The sequence below is a fragment of the Oryzias latipes genome, chromosome 17 (genome assembly GCF_002234675.1).
Source record: "Oryzias latipes chromosome 17, ASM223467v1".
In the NCBI taxonomy this organism is placed as follows: Eukaryota; Metazoa; Chordata; class Actinopteri; order Beloniformes; family Adrianichthyidae; genus Oryzias; species Oryzias latipes.
Genome location: NC_019875.2, coordinates 22,762,713 through 22,782,523, shown reverse-complemented (window position 1 = coordinate 22,782,523; position 19,811 = coordinate 22,762,713). Strand labels below are relative to the sequence as shown.

Sequence of the window (19,811 nt, the reverse complement as noted above, 5' to 3'; positions counted from 1 at the left end):
CTGTCCCCCCAACTCCGTCTGGATGAATTTCGTCTGCTGGACTTTAAATATGTAGTTGTAGAGTTAGATAAGGTAGTTCTTCTCTATGAGTTCTGGTAAATCGCCTGTCCGTCCTGGGGGAGGATCCCTCCTTCATGTGGGCACCCCTGAGGTTTCTTCGTTTTTTCCGGAATCCGTTTTTTTCAGGAGTTTTTCCTTACCGCGAAGGGGGGTCTACGGGCAGGGATGCCAGTCTAGCTTAGTCAGTTTGTTAGTTCATTTTAGTCTATGGAACTCTATGTATTCATGATCCTTTTGATTTTATGTTTAACTTTACCGATACAAAGCCCATTGAGACAACTGTTGTTGTGAATTTGTGCTATACAAATAAAATTGAATTGAATTAAACAGACAGGCCTTCATTTTGTTTCTTCCTCCAGTGGAAAAAAAAGACATAAAAAGTTCCAGTTTTCTTTTATTTTTATTCATTATTTGCCTACCTTTTGAATGTTTATATCATTTTAAAGGGATACCCAGAGAAAACCCATAGTGTACATGAAAACAGAAACATTTAAGGCAATAGCATAAAAAAATGCATAAACACAAAAGTTTTCTTTTTTCAGACACAGTTGTAAACGTTAAGATTTGTGTAGACTCAAGGACAACTAATACTATGACCTTTGAGAAAACATTATTTCAGAGGAACCAGACTACAACAACTCTAAGGCTTTACTACAAACCCACAAAGACACAACAGTTGTAGTTTTACTGAGATGACAGTGTATAAAAAACATTTTCTAGATTATTTCCAATGCATCAAACATATTTAAGGCCTAAATTTAAGTCTCAGTTCAGTGTTTTTTAAATATATTTCCAGCCTGGGTTACAAACAAAGACACACATTGGGAACTATTGGACCAGAGACAGAAATGTGCGACACTAAATGACCTCTTTATTTGAGCTCAGCACAGTGAGAGGACCTTCCCCTTCCAGAAGGTTAGGAGCGCTGATGCTGATACCAACAAGTAGTTTGGTTGAGATGAGAGTTCTGGCGAGTTCTTCTGCGAAGACGCCTCTGTCGCATCAAAAGCTGGAGGCGTTCTAGCTTACAATGCATGGTTTGGTTTTCTTCTGCTACAGAGTTAAGCGGTCGGCTTTCATCGCCTGCATAGAAGACAGAAAATAACCTGTTAGACAAGCAAAAAATTTAAAATCAGACATTTTTAATTATTTTATAATCAATTTATCTGATAAAGTGCTTGGGAATAAAACATTTAAACTTTGCTTCACTTGAGGATGAATTGAGAGAAAGAGTGTATTAAAGAACAAAGCCAGGAGAACACATGTAGTTTATGCACAACAAATATAGGTAAAATTACCTTTTTTGCATGTGCCTGTGCATGTCTTAATGCTTGATTTGATATTTTTGGCTCCACATGTTCATTAACATTGCAGCCTAAAGTTAAGAACACTTTGCTTACTTCATGTGAAATTTCATTTAACAGCAGTGTTTCCCTGTTCTGAACCTCTCATGTTCTGCAGGTTTTACTTGTTTTGCGGCCCACGGATGCCTTTTTCACGTAAACAGATCCAGTTTGTCACTGTAAACAAGAACTGGTTCTCAACGACTGGTACATTGTTTAACAAAGGTTAAAACAAATCAAATGTAAAGTTTTAAGACCAGGCTTCTGCAGGGCTCATAGAAGTTGAGTCAAAAATACGACTATAAGCCTTTAAAAAATCTAGTAAAGGTTTATAGTTGTAAAAAAAAGCTAATGATTTCATGTTAAAATGCATTGAATTAGTTGGAAAATGGGAAAAATATGCCACAGAACAGCTAATTGTATGTCTCAATAAATATTTTCAACTAATTCAGCATCACAAGAAAGGAAATTCATGATGATTAGATCACACAAGTCTAACAAAAACACTGAATGACATCAGTTAGGCCTCTCATTGCAGTCCCCATCTCTTTTTAATGAAGTAATCAGAGCAGGTTTTGTTTTCTTGTGAACAGAAAAACCGGAGCGATCACATTTTTCTGCTCACGTGAGATCAGCTTCACTTCCCTGTCTGAATCTCGGAGCACCGACTGAAGGTGAACAGTTACACATTAAAGTTACACAGTAAACCAGCAGGACTGCCTCGGTTTCTGTTTTTACCATGGTGACACACTCTCTTCTTTGTCGGCAGCCTCCTTCTTTTCTTGCGGGCCTCCTCTGTGGTGAGTTGGCCGACCGCAGAGCTGGGAGGAAAAGGAGGAGTTAGAGCCCTCTGGTGTCGGTGGGCTGCTATGAGGAGATCGTTGAGGATTTGAAGAATGATGGCGACGCCACGTCGAGGATGACTCTGACTGCAAGACGACAGAGTCCCTGATGGAAGACAAAAATTGCTGATGAGATTTCTACTAAATGCGTTTCATTCTAATAAAAAGTGGCATGATAATTGCAAACTTGTGTTGTACTCTTGTCTTTACAGTCTTTATTTAGTTGATTTTATGGGTTACATATACCAGAAGGGGCGCGGTCTCCTCCACTGACCTGAAAAAGTCCCAGAGACGACACCTGGACAATCATTCACCAAGCTTTCTATGACTGCCCCTGACGGCTGAGACTCCATCCCATTAACACCCACCTGCAACAAAAACAACAAATGCTTATTTTCGAATCACACTGCAACTCAAACATAACATTTGATCATGCTTTTGTATGGCGTGTTGATGGCTCTATCTATGGCTGACCTCTGACACCGTGGAGGCTGGTCTCGGGCTCTGAGGCCTCGGGTCCGAGCCGCCGTGTCCAGCAGAGCAGACTGGAGCATTTCCAGCCGGACAGCTGGCAAATGGAAACGCTGAAGGTAGCGAGGGCGCAGAGTGGGACTGAACCTCAGATGAGGGACCACAAAGGTTCCCAGGTGGAACTCGATTTGTTGGGTTCACGGTACGCTTGAGTCTCTGAGTACTCTGGACAGAGGATGTGAGGTCAGTCTGGAGCAGAGCTGGAGAGGAAGTCTGTGAGGTACTGGATCCTCTAAAGGAGGAATGGGCGCTGTCAGATGTCGGAGCGTCAGTTTTGAGTTCAGAGCCACACAGCGGCTTTGAATCCCTGTCCTGCTGCAGCTTCTTCACATCCTGCGCAGACAGCTGCAGCTGCACATGCATGGTGTGGGCACCAAGTCCAAGCGTGAGGGTCAGGGAGGAGCGTCCAGAAAGGAAGTCCTCCATCTGTTAAACAATCAGCCAAAGAAGAGAAGTGCATTTTTACTAATCTTTATGTTCACATTGATATCAAAGAGGGGCTGTCAATAATGGATATTAATCACAGAAACATTTGAAGACCCACTCCGATCATCTTTTCATCTATTGTAAAAGCGTTCCCAGTGGTATTTTGATTGTGCCGTTGTTAAATCGAAAAATCAGCGTTGTTTTCTAGGACACAGTTTCTGCAGAGCGTCAGTAGGTCATCTGAAATTTGCCTCTGGCTTGTGGGCGGGGAGTAAGCCTGCTCCCCTTTCCCATCATCCCTTTGTTTATGCACTCTCCCGCTAGCTTACAGCCCCTCACACCCCCAACCTAACATTACCGGTGCAACAAAAGTGGTGATGAATATTGGAGCTATCCAGTTTTGAGCCCTAATGTCAGCTCAGAGGAGGAAAACAAAGACCTACATGGATCTATTTGTCTGCAAGTGGATGTGCTTGAGTCCCTTTGATTGTAACTTCTGTAGATGGCAAGTGTTACTTTTTCCTCTGCTCCTGATGATTTGAGTAATGAAATACTCAGAAATTCTATTTAAGGCCTCACTTTCTTTAAATATGTCATCAATTTTTGGAAAAATGCCACAAGAACATGTTAAAAAAAACCAAAAAGAATTTTCCCGGAGTGGATCTTTAATAGAAATCTTACTGTGGAACATAAAAATATAAACAGCTATTACTACTACTACTAGTAGTAGTAATAGCTATTACTAGTAAATTAGTAAGGTATGTTGTGTAGAGGTGAATCCATGCGTTACTGGCAGTGCTCACTTCCTTGTTTCCACAGATGACATAATTTGTTGTGCGCAGGTTTGCTTGAGATCATCAATGTGACTCGTTTAATGAGTCACCGAAGAGAACATCTAGAAAAATAAACATGAAGTAGAGTAAAGCACTTACCTGTGTGTCTGATAAACTCTCCAGTGCATCCATGTTGGTGTCCTCTCAGTCTGATGAGCTCTGCAACACAATCAAAACAGTTCAAGTCTGAGTAGAGTTTGTAGATGTGCACGCGCCTTTCCACGGCTAAATCAGCTGTGATGATGAATGCTAGGATTTCTGAGATTCCGTTTGAACAGTGTCCCTCCGCTCAGGTGTCTTGAACCCTCACTGATACACCTGAGGACTCCATCCATTCACAAAAATAGGAGCCTCGCGCGGCGCTCCGTGCAAACATGCAGCAGCAGGAAAGCACTTGCCTGTCTGTCTCTATGCATGAGTGGGATTCGTGTTCGTGGATGCGTGTCCTCCACAGTCTCTCTTTGGGTGGGGTGGGGGGGATAATCAGAGCTGCTGGCTGTCGGGGTAATGAACAACCGTATCGGATTCTCACAGGAGGAGGAGGAGGAGGGGGAAGGAGGTGAAGAAGCGAGGGGGTCCGATGCTGCTTCTGTCCTGGACTTGTGGCTCTTATCGGTTAAAAAAAAACTTATTCTAGCTGCTGGGATTGTTTTTCTGTTTTATTCTTCGACTCTGCTCCGCCTCATCCGCCGTGTTAACCTCCAAGAAACCAAACAAAGGATGCAGAAAACATTTACGGTCCGTCTTTAGCAGAAGCTCCACCAGCGTAGTAAAGTCAAGGAGGAAGCCCCGCCCACGCAGGCGTGATCAGCCAATCAGCAAAAGCCACACCAAAAACTGGGTCTCGCTCGTCCAATCATAAACTCCAACCCTCCCATCTCACACTAACTTGACTCCACCCCGGTTTGTGCTATGCTCACCTCAACGCAGATTGCTGTTTTTTGGATGTCCTTTTATGATGTTTAAAATTAAACTTTTACTAAAAAAAAAAATACAGAAAGATATATGATGAAGTTAGATTTCTTGCTAAAGTATAAAATCTTTCTAACTTCCTAAAATAGGATCTAAATAATGAAAACTGAAGAACAAATCACTGTTTTTTAAAGTATAAAATTACATGGTTATGTTGTTAGTCCTATACAGAAAACATTTATTTAGTAGGTAATGAAAAACATTTTTATAAATACATTTCCCTTTAAATGTTCAAAACGCACAGTATAATGTCTGAACTAGTTCAGCTTGAGCCACAAATTCATTGATTTTATGGGATCTTACTTAGAGTAAATTTATTTCTCACTGTCTTTTTAAATAAAAGGTTATTGTTTCGTCATAAAAACAGTTTTCACATTGCTTTATGATCCAAACTGAAAATTTATGGAACTTTTACTGCTGGAAAGTAAGATTTCCAGCAATAAAAATTATTAGCAGAAAAACAATGAATTGCTTTGACGGAAAAATCCTTTGTCAATCTAAGGAATTGAAATTAAAATATTGATTTAAATGTATTTTTAAAACCACCCCCACATAAAATCTTTGCTTTTGCAATGCAAGGATTGAAAAACGTTATTATTATTATATTATATGCATATTACTATTATCATTTTGTCGTGTTTTGCAAATTCAGCAAAAACAAAACAGCAAAATTAAATTGAAAAAATGTGTAAATTACCTAGCTACATTTTGGACATACAAGGTTAGGAAACATCCTCACATTTTCACAGTCTTTATGAAAAACACACATACAATTTGTAAAGTGGGGAGTCTCCATAAACTTCTAAACATGATTTTAAGGCGCTTCATTTAAAAAAACAAGAAAACATATTTTTAGCTTTTGTTCTAAATAAATGTCAGTTTCAGAGTTCTGCTCCAGCATGTATTTTAGTCACAACAGGGGAACACATTGCATGCGCTCACATGAATCACTGACTTTGTTCAGGAGTCTGTGGGAGGAGATGCTCATAGAAAACACCCACTCCTCTGCAGTCCCTCACAGCTTTGGCTGTTTGGTATTCATCTCAACCCTCCGTTGCACAGCAGTATCCGGGGCTGCGCCTGTCATGAAGAGAAACGACCTGGAGTAAAAATGTGACGTAGGAAGTAGTCGAAGGGCCTCCTCACAATAGCTAAAAATAGCTGCACCACCATCTCCCCCCTGCTTTGTTCCCCGTGTCACCACCGTCCCTTATGCATCATTCCACGCCTTCATTCAGGTCACTTCTAAATGCAGACAGCGTCGTCAGCTCGAGTCTCCTCCATTTTAAAAACACCTGCAGTGTGTAAAAACTACCTCCATCTCTCCTTTTCAAAGCTGTTTCAAAACCCACATAAGAGACAACTTAAATCTGTCCTTGATCACATAAACACAAGTAAATCCCAACTGAACCCCTTAAAATGTACATTTTTTGGCTAATCTTCCCTGGAATCACCAAGGAATTCCTCAGTCTTCCCTCTTCAAACGTGAAGTTGGTGTGATTTCCTCCCCCTCAGCTTCTGTCTCCTCTCTTTCTGTCACTCTGGCTTTTTGCTGAGATGAGCGAGACAGTTCAGGCTTCTTCGAGCCTCCGTGTGAACAATTCGACAGGATGTACTTTTCAGACTGTGCACCGACGCAGCTCTGACGTCAACAGCCCAGCAACACACAAACACTGCACTACCCCATCTTCCCCGTAGTCCTCCTGCCCCTGCTCAGCATCGTCTTGCATCATTTTCCAGATCCTGTGGTATGTCTCACCTCAGCATCCTGAGAAATTTCAGGACAAATGAGCATGGACCTGAGATCTCATGACACAAAAGATGCGTTGTCTAATGTTTACAAAGAATGTAAAAAAAAAAACTAAAAAAAAACAGCTTTGTTATTTTCATCTGAACTGAAATTTAAAATTTTACTCGCACAAGTCTGATCCTGTGGTTTCACAAAAAAAATGTTCTAATGTGCACCTCTGCAACGATGATTTCCATCTATTATCAGTTTCTGTCATCAAGATCCCACATAGATGACATCAGAGCCAGAGTCTGCGTGAAAATGATGACTCATTCTCCTCAAGACCCTCCTGTGAGTCTGAGGATTTCTGGGATTGTTGGAAAAAGACTTAAGACCAGTTTTAAAGATTGCCCTCCCCTCCTGTAGCCCGGCCGCATACAGAGCGTTAAAGGTCAAGAGAGACGTGCTATTGCACTTATTTTTTACTCCTTTGCACACATAATCTTACTGTTACTAGGGAGGTTAAACATTTATATTCTGTTATGTCTAAAAACATCAATACCTGGCTCAAAATTGTGAAGGAACATCTTTAGACTCAGGGTGACATTATGATTAAAAAACGCCTACCACCCCACTTTTTTTCCTCATCATCAAACTTCTACCATTTGGGTGTCCTGTGACTGTTTCTGGAATGAATATTTTCACTCCTCCAAAGGTTTTTGATCATGCGTGTGCCAAGCATCCTTAACGTTCACGTGAAAATCTGTTGCTCCTGGACACAAACCTACTAAAAATCAAACGATGGCCTGTAGTAGCAGATTCTATCCAAATGTGAGGTGCAGACATTTACAATAAGGCTGTTGGAAGATCAAAAACGCTTTAAAATAACCCCATAGAAGATCTACATAATGCCGAAAAAATACATTTCATTTACAGGAAAGAGAAATAAAATATATTGTTTACAAGCATCTTTTTGTCTGGATTTGTCGCAGGTGTTGTCTAGATTTTCTGCCTCTCACAAAATAGAGTCAGAGCTTGAAAGTTTAGTTCATTTGGTTTATTGATTTCTGTGAAAATAATGAGCAAAAAATGGTGACAGTAAAGTACAAAAGATGTTAACTAGACCCCAGAGTGTTGGATATCACATTAGTGTGTTAATGTTTATTGAAGGGGTGTTGAAGGGTAGTTTATTAGTCGTAATTGAGGGCAAACAGTGAGACACGCACGTGATATATTTGACTTGATTTGAAATGGTTTATTTCAAGCAATCAAATAAGAATAATACACAACAACAATACCATCATCAGTTACTCATTCATACAATGATGAATCAAACTTAGAATAATAAGACATATTAATAATATTGCTTGAAAGGGAGTGGAAGGAAGCAAACTTATATAATCCCTCCCTGTTATGCCGTAACCATTTTATGACATGATTTATCATTATCCGGTTCCTAGCTTTTATCAGACAGAATTAAGAATCCTGAAGTATCAATAAAGCACATGACAAAGAAGAATTACTTAAATTATTATGGTAAAATAACTTTTAGAAATCAACATGGCAAATGCAGATCATTTATCCAAAATATACGCAGAGTATGTTACTTATAAAAGTCATGTATATGATTAATAAAAATAATACTATGTCAGTAAAATAAACATAACAGTATTTCAAAAATTTTCTTTGCCAAATTTGATCAAGTATCAAAAGTTAAAATATGTGCAAAATTATGTTATGTGTCATGAGTTATTTTTTTCAATTTTTGGAGCAAGTGAAGTAATATAAATAGAAATCAATCACTTTAACAATTTTCAATAATTGATTAATCATCTATTTACAGTTATGCTTTAAATTCATTTGACTGAAATCGAATAAAATGGACCTAAATGGACGCAGAAAGCAGAACCTGCATGCAAAACCACATGAACAGCAGCAGTGCATTGTTGCCCCCTAGTGGTAAGGATCAATACTACAATAACTATCCCCCGCGCGCGTGTCTGTGCATAATTTGTTTTGGAATAAATATTCGGACTCGAACACTTCCTGATTGCAGCATAAATGAATATGTTTTGGTGTGAGGACGCATTTTTAACTACAGCGGGGCTTTTTCCTCCAGCTCGCATCCTCACACGCGCACGAAAAAAAAAAGACAGTGGTCACATGGCGCAGCAGGAACGGGCGGTGGGTGTGTCCAATCGTGTGCGCTTTCATTCATAACTACACTCTATTTGAAGCCCAAATTGAAGTATGCAGACGGGGAAGGCTGCCTGCGGACCGCCTCAAACCGACTCCACCACCGGGTGAGTCTCTTTTCTGACTTCCCCTGACCTCCGCGCGTGGATTTACAGAGCCACTATTTTATTATGTAAGCTGCCCAGCCGACTGTGGTCTGGGATGTGTTTGAGGGATGACTTCAGCTTCCATATGTCCGGTACATGTGATTATCTCCGGCAGGCGCGCGCGGAGCCCTGGGGCAGCCCTGCTTGGAATGTCTTCAGTGACCAGAGGAGGATGCTGCTGGTGCTGATGCTGATGCTGAGCGCCGCCGGCTGCAGCGCATCGCTGTAGTCACTCCGCTCAAAGCGGGGGGAAGCACATCCAGCACACACCGAGAACTACCGCGCGCATCTGGTGCACTTCATCATCGTCATCCTCTCACACGTCAGGGTGACATGCTGTAATCCCCCTGCCCCGCTCCTTTTAACAAGGTATTTGCAAAGATGGAGGCAGCATCAGCGGGTCAAAAAAAACATCTGGATCTCACATGATTAAAGACTTTTTAACCCTCAAAAGTCTGCCATCAGAGCTGAAAGGCATAAGTATTAGTATATTTTTATGGCAAGTTTTTCAGAAAATAAAACAGGAATAATAAAAACAAACTCAATTAAAAAAAACCTCCAACTTGAGTGATGCTTAGAGAACTGCAACAAATATTTTAGAATTCTGGTTGCTCTGTCTGCGTGACCAAAAGAGACAGAAACGTTGGCACACTCATGACAGTAAAACAAGCTGTCACAGCAAACAGTCTCTGCACTGTCTTGCCATTTGAAGCTTCATTTCTCTCATGGCTGGAGGTTTTCCTGAACCCTTATATAAAGATGACTCTTGGAGTGAGAGTGTGTGGAATCCGCATGTGAGAGCAGAGCGGCCTGACGTCGCACAAGCTGCACATCACGGTGGTCACCCCACAGAAGGAGAAGACTCACATTTGTATCACGGCAGGTGCAATGGAAACTGTTTTCGTCACAGACATTTGAAGGCAGTGGAATTCAACCAGCAACCTGTCAAAAGAGATTTCACGTTGCACGCTAAAAGTTTGCTAGTGTTCCATTCATATTTTAGAATAAAACAAGTTAAATGGAAGAAAAAGATAAACATTTTCAATGTATTATCAGTCATTTTTTACTCATTTTAATCGATCAAACCAAAGGAAAATAAAAATTCAAAACAATTTTTGGTCAAAATTATTATTTTAAAGTTATACTGTTAAAATTCTAGTCTAAATAAGTGAGCAACAGATCAATTAATTGGATGGATGGAGAAAGATTAGTTATGGAACAAAAGGTTGAATTTTTTTTACACAAATGTTCTTTATTTCATTGAAATGTAAACATTAGCCGATAGTGTAACATGGCATGCTTCATGTGTAAAAAAATAAAATAAAATAATATTTATATCAAACTAAAAAAAAAGAAAAGTATTAAAACAATTACACTAAAACACTTTTAGAGTTATTTGTTTAAAAGGATGAATATGTTTACAATTTTGTGACAGAAAAGAAGTTCAGCCCAGATTTTCTGGTCTTTTTATTGGATTTGTTAACAGATCAAATTTCGTCTCATTCCCATCATTTTGATGTTTTTTCTAGTCATAAAAAGGCCAGGATCACTGATGACACACCTCTCTGACTGTGCCTCCCTGTTCTCTGCAGGGCTCACTCACACTGACCTGGACCATGAGCAATGATCTTCCAGTCCTGACAAGTCTGACGGAGAGCTCCACTGTGAGTGTTGCTGTGTCTCTGAGCGCTGCATCAACACGTACTCTCCACGCCTCCATTCACAGGGCTGCGGTCAGCTGTCTGGTGACTAAAACCATTCACAGAATCAGTCAGAACCGGAACAACAAGAAAACACGTGTTGACACAACAGCATGTTTTAGGAAAGTGTGCAGATCTGCAGGTGGAGGTTTGGTGGTGATGGTGCAGCTGGCTCTGTGTGCAGAGGGGGGTCGGTTGAAGCTGTCTTTGCAGGAGCTTCAATGACTGTTGCCTCCATTTGGCTGATCTATAGACCACAGCAGATGCCGTTAGGTCACTTTTACACTGTGATTCAGAGAGAGTGACGGCTTCCATGAGGGTTCTGCAGTGTTTCTGAGGTTTTACATGTTTGGGCCTGCAGCAAGTTGGAGGCAAAAAAGAAAGCATCTGACAAGCCTGGTGTTTTTTTCTTTTCTTTCAAGGAGGTAGTGACAGCAGTTTCTGTGCAGCAGCCTCTTTCCTTGTAGTGACTTGCTGCTTGTGAATGGAGCCGGAGGAGGGTGATGGATGCACGGCGGCAGCATCACAGACAAACTCCAATCACTGACTCTGGAGTTAGAGTCACCATGAAATCTGCTGCTTTGTTGTGGTTGGTCCACAGACATCCTTACTTTGTACCTTTTTAAAAAAAAAATTAAATTGGGGGATAATAAAAATGAAGTTCTGCTCCGACAGTTCTGGTTCTGTTGGAGCTCCTGTTTTTCATTGTTACACTTTGCTCCTTGAGGGGGCTCCTCACCCCTCTGCCTAACACTTCCATCGTGAAACCCTCTCCCATCTTCAGATGTTATACAACATTAAACACTGCAGCAGATAAATATTCCCATATGTGGTTCTGAGAACCCAATTATTTTTCTACTCTCTTTTGAAACTAACATCAGGACACGAGACAGGAAAGACTTATGTGGGGATTGCTCAAGTGTGTCGGCATCCTCCTCCTCCTCCTCCTACTCCTCCTCCACCTCCTCTGACTTCCATTTTTAGCCTGCAAAGGCCTCATTTCCCTCTCATTGAGAAGAGCTGGGAAATTGAATTAAGGGTCTAGTTGACGTTTTGATTAGCATCCAGTCTCGCGCAGCCAATACTGAGAGTTTTAATCAGAGGAGAGCAACCGTGAGAGTGTGTGAACGCGCGGACAGCAAAATATGAGCGCGCATCAAGAAGCACTGCAAGAAAACAGCGACTTAAGAGAGCTAATTCCACTCATTAAAGATTAGCTCCAGTTTAATACGACCAAAAGCCCTGGCATTGCTGCAAAGGTCAGAGAGTGCAGGAATCAATTACTCCACTCTGCTGAGGCTCACAGCAGCAAAACACGACAGCAGAAACTTGTATTTGTCTGCCTGTTTGATGGAAGAAGTCATGAACTCCAGCTTGTCAACATTAGGCTTTGACTGATGAGGCTGATGCTTGCAGTGATGCAGCTGATCATTATCAACGAAAGGATGTCTTTTAATGAGGCATCCATCAGTTTTGGACACATTTTCTTTGGTTGGGATTCATTTTTCACATGAAATTTAATGGGTTTGTGTGTGTTTTTTCTGAAAATGACTCCAGAAAAAAAAAAACAAATCAGAGCAAAGAGTTGAGTTCATCCATGTTTGTAAAAGAGGTTAACTCACAAGTGAATAAAAACACATTTAAATAGCAGTGGCACAAAACAGCTAAAAAGTGGTAAAAAGGGTATAAATATCAGGGAGTTACACATCATTTCAAATCAGAAAATAGGATTGTACATGCTTGCAGGACGTGCCTGTGTCGGCTGGTCAGGTGGAGAACTACGTTCTGCTGCTGGTGCTCCTGAGTGTGTTTGCAGGCGGGACGCTGGTGCTGCTCTCCCTGCTGCTCCTCTTCTGCCACCGCTGCTGTTTGGGCGGGCGCCGGTACTCCAGGTGCGTGCTGGCTTCAGGATTACAGGCACCAATGTGATGGAGCCTTCAAAATACAGTGAAAAGGGAAAATAAAGCCCCTTATTGTTTGCGAAAAGGTGACATTTAAGTTACTTTTCAGGGCGAGCGATGACCTGGAGAAGACAAACACCACCTATGCTGAGGATTCTCAGCCCACTCAAGGTCAGCTGCGATTCTTCATTTATGGCTTTATTGACACGTGTATTCCTGCAAGGATCACCACAGCCTCAATTACTCCACGTTGGGGTGTCCTTGTTGCCTTTTTGTCGATCAGAAATCACTATTCGCCTGGACGAATCGGACGTTCTCTCAGCATCAAGTTGCCATGATGGAGAGTCAGAGCGATTTGTCTTCACTGGGTCCACCGGCCGCAGAGTGTCCTTCAATGAATCTGCACTCTACGAACAGGAGAAAACCACTCAGGACAAAGGACGCAGGTACACTGCAACCAAACCATCTCTGATGCAGCTTTAGATCAGAAGCCTGATGGTTGATCTCCATCTGAAGGTACACTCTGACTGAAGGAGACTTCCACCACCTTAAAAAGGCCAGGCTGACCCACCTTCACCTGCCTCCAGCGCAATGCGACCTGAAAATACTCACCATCATGGAGTGTGAATCCACAGAGAGCAGCTCCACCAACATCAATGAAAGTGGAGCGTCCAAATTACCCCTCACCATCTACCAGGTAGCAGAGCACCCCGAGAAAGAGCACGGTTGGTGTTTGCAGGAATTCAAACCAGAGCTAATTTTTTCCTTGAATCAGCCTGGTGAGAGGAGAGTTTGTGACTGGATGGGGCAGAGTGTGAGTGGGGGTCTGCCTGGAGATCCACATCACTCCATCATCCTGGACCAGGGAGGCAGGAAGTCCTCATCAGCCATGAAGCCACAGCACACACACTCCCAGACAGTAAGTTTTACGCTTATTTCAACATAATATGAAAAAAAGAAAAACTGAATATGTCACTGGTATAAGCAGACAAAAAAAGCTGAAAGTGGAAAATAAGACGACTTTAAGGTATTACTGTATATTGTAACATGTTCAGGAGAAGGAACCAAAGATTTACTTTTGAAATTTTATCTGAAAACCCCAAAGTACATCACGGTGGAGCTTCAAGAACGACCATGAACCTGAGAAAGGTTATTTCAGCGTGGCGATTTTCACAGTTTGTCTTGCTGGCTGCGTTTCTGCGCCAGAAACTTGTTTTGGCTCAAACGTTTTTCATTAAACTTTCATTCTTGCTGCAGCCTTGAGGTGAAAAATGTAGACAAACCGAATGGAAAAATACAAAAAAAAACAAAACAAAAAATGCAATCCAACAAAGACGTGAGGGGGAAAATAAAAGTACGAGAAAAGCAATAAAGCACAAAGAAACTATTTCACAAAAAAAGCATTTTAAAGAAGGGATTTTGAGAAACATCCTTTCAAAAACAACAAATATCCTGAAGATTTCTGGATTTTTCTGTTTCTAATCATGTATGGTAAATGTAAAAAGCTTTGGTTAGCATTTTTTGTCATTTGACCAGAAACCTGCAGCTTCTCCAGTGCAGCTTTATTTTTTTTATCTGAACAAATAAATGGTAAAAATCAGCTGCCATCGTCTCAAAGTACTGATGCTCGCTGACATCCGTCACCACTGCGGCTGAATGACAACATGACAAAGTGCGGTCTCCTGGGGGCTTGTGCTTCTGCCCGTCACAATTCATCTCAGCACGTCTTCTCCCTTAATGTGTCATCAGCTTCCTCCATCCATCCTCGTCTCTCCTCATCTCTTCTGTCAGATGGAGCCTCTCGGGGACAAAAGGGAGGCTGAGGGCCGCAGTGGACAGACTTCCGTTCTGCATTTTTTCTCCAAACTCCGGCGTCACGCCAGCCTAGAGGGAGCTGGGCCTTACTTTAGAAGGTGGAAGTTTGACACCAGTCATAGGGCAGCCAGTCTGGACGCCAAAGGTTAGTGTGGATTATACACAGAAATTACAAATCTCACCAAAAATACATGTCTAAATTCAGATCTAAATAACCCTATACAAGCATTTGTGTCATATTTGATACACGTACTTCTTTGACTCCTGGCTCATTAGAGTGATCCAAACTTTCCTGAAAAACTGCCTGCCCTGTAGTTCATCTTCATTCCACTAGGGGCAGTAGAAAGGCTGTTCCAAAATGTCTGCTTTCGTTAAATTTTGAAAAAACTCTTTTGGTCGGAAAAATGTAGCTAATTTCTAAGACTTTAAGATGGGAAAAAGACTTGTCTATTGTAATTCATTTTTAAATGACTACTTGCTGAATTGAAATATTTATTTATAATAAAGTTACGCCGTGCTAAAATGTGTGAGGATCAAATTTGAGACAGTAGGTAAATATGGTGTTTTCATGTCAATATTGTTGCATCTTAAACTAACATTGTTGTGAACCAAAACTTACCAAATCACCTAATGGATCATAAAATATGCTTTCAATATGCCATAAAAAAAAAAAACTGCAAAAGTGTTTTTGTGTCACAAGAGGTTAAAATACTAATTAATTCCAATAAAAATAAAATAAAACAATTCTGTAAATACTTTGATGTAGAGGCCCTGATTTATAAATGACGACTTTAAAATATAATTTGGTTGTATTTTTGGAAATGTAAGTGTTTATTGTATTTCTTATACTGAAAACATGTTGTGCGTCACCATTGAGTGCCCAGAAAGGTGCCTTATAAATAAAATTTATTATTATTAATATTATTAAAATAAAACTCAAATGTTGTTTTTTTCTATTAGATAAGCAACTTGAATCTGATAACAGAAAAGGATATTGCTACAGACAGTTTTGTTTTGTTTTTTCAGAAATTTCAATAATTTGATGTATTTTCCAAAAAGAGATACTTCAGTCTCTGTCTGTTGTTCAATTAGACTAATTTGACTCACAATTAGACAGAACAACTTAGAATTTTTGCCAAATATTCAAATTATTTTAATTTGAAACACAATTTTGAATTTTGGGGTGGTCAATTTTTTTTCTTTAGGGTCCCCAAAGAGGAAGCCCTTCCAAAGACAAAGGGCAGCGAGTGAAAACACAGACCACACCGAAGATGACTCTTCTCTCTGTGACGACGCCTTCGAGTCTTTTCCGCACACCCCCATCCAGACGGTGGGATTCCAGTCCCTCTCTGCAGAGTCCTTGTCTCACCCTGCAATAGCTCCCACACCCTCAGTCTTCCTCAAGAGGTAAACCACTCATAACACCCCGACTCTCTTAATGTCAGATAACTCCAGACTAACCCCCCTCTTCATCTGCAGGCTCCAGCTGGAGGCCATGGTGGAGGTTGGAGATGGTACCAGCCCCTCCAGGAGGGAGGAACTCCCGATGCCGTCGCTTCTGAGTCAAATGGATAAAGAGGTCACAGCCAATGGAACAGAACCAGAAAAGGAGACTGTGTTTGGAGCAGATGTTGAAACAGGAGCAGCAGAAGACGGGCCCAGACCTGCAGAAGGTGAAGACTTCTTTGGAGCAGAACCGGATGTGGTCTTGCAGGAAGGCTTTGAAGACCAGCTAGGAGGAAATAAAGACACCGAAGTAGGCAGCAATGAGGCAGATGTGAGGAAATTGAACGGGGGAAATGCGGAAGACGGAGATGAGGTGCTGTTAGGAGCAGAGGGCAGGCGGAGAACAGAGTCCTTCACGAGCCTGGAAGCCCCCCCTTCTCTGTATAGAGACATTTGGAGTTTGCGTGCCTCCCTGGAGCAATACGCCTCCTCAGATCAGAGCAGCACAGACCGAGAGTCCATCCGAAGCGACGCCGACAGCGTTTCATCGTTCGGTGGCGCTGGAGCTCGCTCAGGCCTGGACAGCTGCTTGTCCCAAGAACTGGATGATGAGCCCGAAGGAGACGGGGAGGCAGAGGGGCTAGATGGAGCATCGGGTGTGGACAGTGAGGTGGGAAATGGAGCTGGAGGAGACAGTGAAGGAGGAAACAGGAAACTCCTTCAAATGGACAGCGGCTACGCCTCCATTGAAGCTCCATCCAGGGCGCCTGAGGACATGCGCCTGTTTGGGACCCCGGGAGCCCCCCGGGGGAAGACGGCATCCGAGAGGAGGCTGTTTTTCACCAACTCTGGCAGAAAAGGTTCTGTGTGTGAAAGCGTAGATGCTCGACTCTTTCAGGAGGAGCTGGAGGACCAGATAGCCAACACCGCAGATGGAGAGGAGATGCTCAAGCAGAGCTCCCTCGTTCCCCAAGAGCCATATAAAGTCCTGAATCCCCTCCATCCTCGGAAACCTTCAGAATCCCAGCTGATGTCTCCACTGATGAAGTCGATCCCACAGCCTTCCAGCCCTCACCAAGCTCGTCTCAGGCACCGTGACTACAGCATCGACGAGAAGACAGACGCTCTTTTTAACGAGTTCCTGCGTCACGACCCTCGCTTCGACCAGCAGGACTCTCCTATACGCTCCAGACACAGATCCAGAGTCCACCTCCGCAAACAGTGGCAAAGACACAAGCAATACAGTGACCCCGGCTCAGCCTCAGGGGGCAGGTACTCTCCATCTTTGGAGAGGCAAAGGTTCACCCCACTGAGGAGGGGTGACAGTGCGGGATACCCCCTGGACACCAGATACCACAGCACTCTATCCCGCATAGCGAGTGCAGCAGACGAGGAAGCCAGCGAGGTTGCAGCTTCAGAAGAAGCAGCCATAGAAAGAGCAGAGAGCAAAGAGCGACCCAGCGATGGAGCAGAGAGTACGACCAAAAAACCAACGGAAGGATCAGACCAAAAAAAAACTGAAGACTGTAGAGTCTCCCCGAGCGCAGAGAGACCTCCCAGCACTGCTTCTGCGCCAATGGGCATCATGGACCCAAGAGTGGACAACAGGAACAACAACAGCAGCCAAGCCATCCTATCAGAGAGCAGCCTGACAGACAAGTTGGTGGCTTCGGTGGAGGAGAGGCTTTATGGCGGCCTGCAGGGAGCAGAGAGGCAGGGAGGATCGGAGCGTGTGCTCACAGCGTCCCACACGGCCTCGCCTGGATTCAGTCCCACATAATCCACCTTCATTTATTTAGACTCACCATCCATATTAGTGTATCTGTCAGGTAGACTCTCCTCTAATCAGACATGATCTACCACTGTGACTCCATGTGACATATGAGCGCCCCTTTTTATCATTCCGAACAGCTTTGAAGATGTAAACACAAATATTTTCTGACCTAACTGTGAGTTCTCAGCATGCTACTGTTGGTCCTGATAATATGTGTGAATACTGTACAGATTTACCCTCTAAAAGCACTTTGCCAATGGTCCAGCTCGTAAACCCCCCCGTCATACATCGTAACCCCGCCCCCCAACATCCTCTGTCATCAGAAAAGGCCAACCGCGAGTATGTTTTCGGCAATATGAAGAACACATTAGATATTCTGACGATTCTCCTCCATATCAGTCACACTTTTGTGTTCGAGTGAAACTTAAGAGCATGAAATGGAAACTGCACTGAAGATAAATGTTCTAAATATTTTTGGAGATTTTCTCACTTCTTATGTTATTTTTTTGTCAGTAGTGGTCAGTGAAGAGCTGCTGAGTCATGGTTGGCGAGTGATGCTTGGATGAGTCATGAACCTTTAAAGCTGTCAGATCAACAATTCAGTGACGTTTTAGAGAAAAAAAAGCACTGTTATTTGTAGTGGCGAGATTTTTGAAGGTCAAGAAGCTTTGAAGACATGAAACCCATATTAAAAAAATGTTACACTTCCCAGGTTTAAGAATCCCTCAGAGATAAGCATAAAAAAAAGAAAAAAGCATTTTATCTGGTTAACTTTAATTCATTAAAAGCGATTTGCACAACTTCTTGTAATTATTTCCTAACCTTCAATTTAAAGCATTTTCAATATTAATACCTGGAAGTATCTCACAAATCTTCTTAATCATTTTATCCATTACCATATTTTTTTGTGCTTCAGATCTTAAAAGAGAAGATCTGCTGTCCAGATGCTGCTTCTACAAACTGCTGCTTGAATAAAGAGATGGTGTCAAGTTTCTTAAGGTTGTGTCACGCAGCTGCTATGTATATTTTGCGTGGATGACAAATGGTAATCCGTGGAAAACATGGGATAAGTCACGGCCTTTTCGTGAAATTTGCACAAGGGAATCACGTCAAAACCATGGAAGAACGAATGAACGACGCAAAGAGCACGTAAATCCACATAGAACACAAACTGTGCGGGTTAATACGCACTTCTTTAGTGATTCATGCACCAATTACGTACTTTTCATGTGATATGTGCAGCGTTAACACAATGCAAGTCATACATTGGTGGTGCATGTGTGAATAGTCTGCTAGACATACATGGAAGGGTTGTGGAAAGCCACAAATTTGGTTATGCATCTTGCAAAAATCATGCACAATTGCGTAAGTTATGTGATAACTGCGAATACACTACGAAAAATAGGCATAAATGGCATAACTCTCAATGAAGCATTAATGCTGAACAGTTCAAAACCGAATTCACATAAAGACGCGTCGGTAAAAACCCTTGATGGACATCTGTGCACAACGCCGAATGACGAACAAGAATATATATCATATTTATCACGCATGTATCACAAAAGACTGAAAATTCATACGTGGAAAATGTACATAGTGGCTGTGTGACACGTAATTTAATGGGGTTAGGTGGGAAAAGGCACTAGAACTAAACTTGCACCATCTCAAAACAGCTAGAGTCCTCATTTTTTCTTTGCCTCAATGCACCATGAGAGAGAAATTACTGCAGAAGATTATTCAGACAAAAACATTTTACCAACAAAAAAGGAAAAGCCAAAAAAAAAAGATCTGCAGACCAGCTCCCTCTTTGATTTTTTTCTTGTGGAGTGATGTTTCGTGTGAAACTGTCGGAGAGATGCGACGTGTCCTCACACACTAATGCTGCAGCCACCCGTCACCCCTCCAATCCAGGAGCTTCTCGTTTGAGGGAGAGCCTCCGTGCCGACCTCGCTGACGTAGGAGGCGATGCTCTCCCTCCCTCCCTCCCTCGCAGCGGTGACTCACCTGCTCTCTGATCTACTCCCAGGGAGGAGCTGGTGATGGGTCTGGCAGAGCTCCCATTGACGGGATCGGAGCAACAAAGCGTCACTACCATCC

General features: G+C 42.2%; 2 protein-coding genes across 5 annotated transcripts; one reads left to right on the top strand and one right to left on the bottom strand.

Annotated features, from left to right (window-relative positions):
• Positions 1–441: 441 nt before the first annotated feature.
• LOC101173256 (midnolin) lies at positions 442–6,598 on the bottom strand. 4 transcript variants are annotated; one of them, XM_020711025.2, is made up of 7 exons: positions 6,433–6,598; positions 5,963–6,087; positions 4,135–4,194; positions 2,720–3,202; positions 2,520–2,613; positions 2,142–2,351; positions 442–1,143 (listed from the first exon to the last, which is right to left on the bottom strand). In XM_020711025.2, the coding sequence occupies exons 3-7, from the start codon at positions 4,165–4,167 to the stop codon at positions 977–979; spliced, it is 987 nt and encodes a 328-aa protein (XP_020566684.1). In that variant the 5' UTR covers positions 4,168–4,194; positions 5,963–6,087; positions 6,433–6,598; the 3' UTR covers positions 442–976. The 4 variants fall into 4 exon arrangements, with proteins under 4 accessions (XP_020566684.1, XP_020566683.1, XP_011485019.1 ...); XM_020711024.2 differs by having other exon boundaries at positions 5,950–6,598; XM_011486717.3 differs by having other exon boundaries at positions 5,963–6,598.
• A 2,193-nt stretch (positions 6,599–8,791) lies between these two features.
• On the top strand, positions 8,792–19,811 carry LOC101173012 (voltage-dependent calcium channel beta subunit-associated regulatory protein). Its single transcript, XM_011486714.3, has 11 exons — positions 8,792–9,039; positions 9,194–9,447; positions 10,671–10,742; positions 12,525–12,670; positions 12,789–12,850; positions 12,963–13,125; positions 13,196–13,376; positions 13,455–13,598; positions 14,471–14,639; positions 15,700–15,901; positions 15,974–19,811. The coding sequence occupies exons 3-11, from the start codon at positions 10,695–10,697 to the stop codon at positions 17,718–17,720; spliced, it is 2,862 nt and encodes a 953-aa protein (XP_011485016.1). The 5' UTR covers positions 8,792–9,039; positions 9,194–9,447; positions 10,671–10,694; the 3' UTR covers positions 17,721–19,811.